The 5687-nt window shown below is 40.7% G+C and overlaps 1 protein-coding gene across 1 annotated transcript; it reads left to right on the top strand.

Annotated features, from left to right (window-relative positions):
- Positions 1–819: 819 nt before the first annotated feature.
- On the top strand, positions 820–5476 carry tekt4 (tektin 4). The gene is made up of 7 exons (XM_022237957.2): positions 820–973; positions 1683–2309; positions 2493–2563; positions 2797–2940; positions 3345–3567; positions 3709–3863; positions 4167–5476. The coding sequence occupies exons 2-7, from the start codon at positions 1728–1730 to the stop codon at positions 4381–4383; spliced, it is 1392 nt and encodes a 463-aa protein (XP_022093649.1). The 5' UTR covers positions 820–973; positions 1683–1727; the 3' UTR covers positions 4384–5476.
- The last annotated feature ends 211 nt before the right edge of the window (positions 5477–5687 follow it).

Genomic DNA, 5687 nt, shown 5'->3' with positions numbered 1-5687 from the left:
ATGTCACGTGATTCCTTGTGTCTACCTGTTATCTTAAAGGGGCGCCTTTATTGTTTCGAAGTTCTTGCTCTGGCTGTTATCAGAGTCAGAACCAAACAAAAGAGCAGACATTTTACAAAGAATCCATTTATTAGAATAAGGAAAATAATGACAAGCATTATATTCCACAAAGAGGAATACTCCACAAAGAAGAAATACAGTATCGTACTAAATTGAGATCTAGCCATTCCTGCTTGAGAAGAAAGGGGATAAAATTAGATTAAATAATTTCATAAGAACACAATAATAATGTTAGTCTCGGGCAGTAATGCGCTTTAAATTTTACTCGGAACAAATAAGCATTACAAGGAGTGAGCTACATTTATGTAAGTGTAGTGTTAACAGTACACTCTGCTTTCGCTGACAAAAAAAGCAATGACCATACTCTTCGGGGGGGGTCCAAGATTTTTGCTGGTGGTTGAGAAATATTTGTCACTACATGTGTACATGTTGTCGTTGTTGGCATGTAGTGCTTTATACAGGTGACGGTGGGAACCAAGGAAGAACAGTTCTTTAGTACCAATCGGGCTACTCTGCTTAATAGGTCCTTGGCCGGCCTGAAGTGACATGAAACAGTCACTATTGTTAAAACTTCAACCTAAAATCAGCCGTCGGATAGACGTCGCGGTAAAGGTGTCTAGTTTCCTATTCAGTGACAACTCTACAGTACATAAACTAAAACGATAGGTGGCGTTGACAGACTAGTCAAGGCTCGCGAGATCTTGCGATATTGCACCGTTGCCAATGTGGAGATCCAATCATAACGGAGAGGACAATGTCCAGAATAAACTCTCCATAGCAACCAGCAACAAAGGGGCGCTCTCGCGTGTTGTATACATGTGTACATAGAGGGCTAGGAAACCGGTTGTTCCATTTGCTTCGACGAACCGAGTACAGAACAGGTGGATGTGGAGCACTGAGTCAGTCAACTTTGGTAAAGGATTTTAGTATTTTCATAGATTTAAGAGCTGCTATTGATATGTAGCTTAGATTTCTGCTCACGATCTCAGGAGATTTTTAGTCTGAGCTGATGAGGAAGGCCTAGAATTAGAAACTGACAAAAATACCGTTATGCCACTGTGTTGACTGGGACTGGAAGCTACCATGGCTACTGACCAGCTGACTGTGTAAATTCTTACCGTTGTCTTACTTTGGGGGTAAAGCGTGATTGGAAATTCAGCAGGGTCAAAAGAGGTCTCTTTCGGCAAAATTATGCCTGTGTAGGGACAGGAATGAAATAGTTTAAAATTGACTTTGTGTTGTAAAAACTTATCCTGTTTTTATAAGCCCAAGGGGCTAGCCCACATTTAATTTCAAGTTTCAGTTCAGCTTTTGGTAGGCCTATCAAATTAGTCAGTGTGGTGTTGGAGACTTTCCTCCTCAACTGCCAAAAGCCAGCTCACCACACCAAAAATGAGTGCAAAATAAGAACAGAAAGTACCTGTCACTCTGTTTGTTCTCGAATTATTAGAATGTGTACAACACACATACACATCAATGCAGCAAATCACTACAAGTAGAATGCTGCTAAAGTTTTGCTTTTGTTGATTATACTTTTCGTCAATGGTAATTCATATTTTACTGTACTCATGGTAAGTACAGTACATATTTTTAAAATCTAACAGTGACTTTTCTTTCCCCAGATTAAGCATCACATCTATCGTATCTCCAAAGAATCACCTGTCAAGATGGCGATGGCAGGATCGACCTTGCTTTCCAAAACCCGCACCCCACCAAAACCCATGTCTCCCTATAAAGGCACCGTGGGGACAAGGACTGACGCTGAGCTGGCCCAGAGCCTGGCCAATATGAGCAATCTCTCCGAGACCGGCATCAGGGGCTCAGCCATGGGTGCCCCTACGTCCATGGGCTTCCGGTCCGGCAAGCACACCCCCAAGGAGTGGCATGAGGCCAACTACTCCAAGTACTACCAGAGCTTCTCAGACAGGGACAATGCCGAGAGGCTGCGCCACGAGTCCAAGCAGCTGGCCAATGAAACCGAGGCACTCACGCAGCGTGTGCAGGCCGATGTCACCAAGAAGCTGGCCGAGAGGATGCACGACATCAACTTCTGGAAGTTTGAGCTGAACCGGGAGATCGAGGAGATGATTGAAGAGACTGACCTCCTGTGTGCCCAGAAGAAGCGGCTGGCCAATGCCTTGGATGCCACAGAGCTGCCCATGATGATCGCTAGAGACAACCTAGACTGCCGGGCGAGGCGGAGAGAAATTGACCTGGTTGGAGACAGGGTGGAGTTGGCATTGAATAAGGTACCAGTACTTAAAACATAACTCAACAATGAAGTCTCAGTTCCCTTTTTGGTTTTAATACAAAAATATTTGCAAAATCAAAATTGTTTGACTTAATCCACAATCCTCTCCCATTAAGAAATGTCTGAAAACAGGTTTTCAAAAGCTTAATCCTCATTTCTGTCTTGTTCATTTATTTTACAGGAGGTGGAAATTATCAGCAAAGTTCAGGATCTGCTAAAGAGAACCCTTGAGCAAGCTGACAGACAAATCAAGTGAGTATGGGTATAGCTCATCTTCTGCAAGAAGAAATATCTAAGACCTGCCCTTCCAACTGAACATAGTATAATTACTAATCAATTAACTAGCCAAAGTAAGAGACCATTTTTAAAATTGCCCCTTTGGTTCCAAGAATGATCATCTGTCCTGTTAAATTAAGCCCTTTGCTTACCCATCTCAGTCACAGCTTTTGGGTAAAGTCTAACATCCTTTGTGTCTTACTCTTCAGACTGAACCGAGGTGCCAAGCACAAACTGACCATGGATTGGTCTGATAAGGTCCGAGACTACAACATTGACGAAAAGTGTGCCAACCTCAACAACAATTCCACCGAGATCCAGTACAAAGAGGGCTCGGCTAAGTTTGATGCATCGTAAGTAATGCTGTAGCCCTGCTGAGCGTGCTCATGGATTCCCTTTTCTTTGATGATCGGTATTTATCAACTTACATTTCTCTACACTATGATTTGTAATCAGTGCTATTGTATTTGATCATTTGGGCCAAGCAATGCTGGTAAAGCCCCACAAGACAATGGGTCTGTTATCAAATTCTCATTAATGTAATAAGTCACTTTTCCACAAAGTGCACTCAATAAAGAACCAACAATTTGTAACTGAAGTAACTCTACGGAGAAAACTGTTCACAAAAACTGTGTATTATAATCACCATTGGTAAAAAATCAGCCATTATTTTATCGTTTTTGCAAGTGGTTATAACACTTATCTGTCAGTAGATGACTAAATAATGCTTCTCTCTTCTACACTTTTTCCTTTCCAGGCAATCTACACCAGAGTCGTGGGCTCAATTCTCCCACGACAATATTGTGCGTGCTGAGCACGAGCGTCTGGCATCCCAGGCCCTCAGGAATCTGATAGACCAGATCCTGACTGATACCTCCAATGACATGAGAGAACAGTGCAACACAGTCAATGCTGAGTTCACCAACCGCATCCAGGAGATGAACGATGCTAAGACAGCGCATGAGAACCACCTTCAGAAGGTAAAGAAAGAAAGAAAGCCGTTAAGGCCAGAACATACACTCGGGCTAAATCTGAATAAAATGAAACACCGTAAATGTGATCTGCAGAAAGAAAACTTGATCCTGAAATTCAACATTTTCAAACATTTCCTTTGCCAACAGACAGTTGAGGAGATTGCTGAGATGGAGAAAAACATTGACTACCTGGAGCAGGAGATAAAGAACAAGGAGGCACCCATGAAGGTGGCCCAGACACGCCTTGATCACCGAACCCATCGCCCCAATGTTGAGCTGTGCAGAGACCCTGCCCATTTCAGGTATTTAATATCTTGTACACATCAATTTAGCCTATTTAATGCACAACTAAAAAGTGCATAAGTGGACGTACACAAGTCATTTCAAATTAATGAACTACAGGTGTGGAGTAAAGAAATTTTTAGAGTTTTGAGGACTTCCATGGAGAAATTTTAGAGGAAGTTTCTTTTATGGAGGTTATGTACTGTAAATCACGAAAAATTCACTATAAAATTTATGAAAGAACCAGTAGAACACTAGGCCTGGAGGAAGTCAACAATTTGCACTGACACTTGCACTTGTTATCTATTTGGCTGATATCACAGACTTGTACAAGAGGTTGGCGAAATCCAGAACTCCATCGACAGACTGGAGCAGAAACTAGCTGACTCCCGGGCCTCGCTCAATGATCTGATGGCCACCCGCATGTCCCTGGAGCAGCAGATTGCCCTCAAGAAAAACAGCATCTTCATCGACCGCGACAAGTGCATGAAGTTCCGCACCCGTTACCCCTCCACATCTAGACTGGTTGGTTACCAGTAAGATGCAGTCAATAAGGTCTCTTCCTTGTTTGTCTGAAAGGCCTGGGAAATTGTTTTGTCCAGGTTTCTTGACCAAATAGAAAAGGTGCTATGTGGATTGACAAAATGGCATTGAACTGCCCACTTGGAAAGAAAATGATCCATAGCAGCTTTAGAATTAAAAGCATTTGGAATTAGTGGTTAAAAAAACCATAAAACTGAGACGACCTTAAAGTTTTTTTTCAGCAATGCTGTCAAGGGACCTTGACTACAAGTCTTTCAAAGATGAGGAAAACCCTAAACGGTTTATTTTGTTAAGACAATATTTGTTTTGAGATACATGTACATTGAAAGACTATCTGCCTGGCAAAATGACAAGATTAATTTGGTGACTTAAAGCATTAAAGGAATGGGACTAGCAATTTTTGACATCTTAAGCTAGTTTCCAGCTTACAAGTTCAAATCAATATTGTAACTGTTGGGAAGGCTGGTGTAGTTTCTGTGTCGACTTCCAACAATATCACAGCCATTAGCCTTGAATTTAATAGAATTATACCTGCACAATACATCCTAAAAATTCACTTACCTTTTCCAATTCTTTTAAAACCAATTTTATGCAAAAGAAATTTTGTCCAGCTTGTAAATATATTAGCAAAAGTATTCATGCTCCAAAACATCTTTTCGTGACGTGACATTTGACAGCGACAGCTTGATAATTTTCGAGCAAATGAGTCTTTCCGTGCACGTTCCCAAAAGTATCCCTTAAAAATGTAAATTTAGAATGTTGTGTATATGTACATGTACAATAACCTTTCGTAGCGCTAATTTAATCCGTCCTACTTACTTTTTATCATATGATGCACCTTATCATCATAATTGCTATTCATAATACCATGTGCACATTAAATGAACTCCTAAATAGTGCTTGCAATTTTCACTGTTTTGTCTAAGATGCTCTGTTTGGTACAAAAAAGTATTTTATTTTGCAACTGTATGTGTTCTGGAAGAATTTGCTTTCAATAAAATTGCATGAGATGAGTAAAAATAGAACTCCTGTTGCGCTTTACTTTGAACCTGTATGTTAAAGGCATTAAAGGGACACCGCTTTGGAAAAAAGAACTTCCGAAATCTTCGATCTGTGTATAAAATACTACAGTATATGCATGTGTTTCCTGTTTCCCATTACATTGTACGTGTTCACATATTTTAGATATTTCAGGGTGAATTATTTTTCATGAAAACATGAAGCCAGTCCTGTTTTTGGAGGATTTAATATTGCTTCCACAAATCTACATTTACAGCTATTTTTCCAAGGGAAAAGTTCAC

Source organism: Acanthaster planci, linkage group LG07, assembly GCF_054643075.1.
Source record: "Acanthaster planci isolate LZ-2023a linkage group LG07, COTS_SCS, whole genome shotgun sequence".
Lineage (NCBI taxonomy): Eukaryota > Metazoa > Echinodermata > Asteroidea > Valvatida > Acanthasteridae > Acanthaster > Acanthaster planci.
This window is presented reverse-complemented; position numbering and strand designations above follow the sequence as displayed.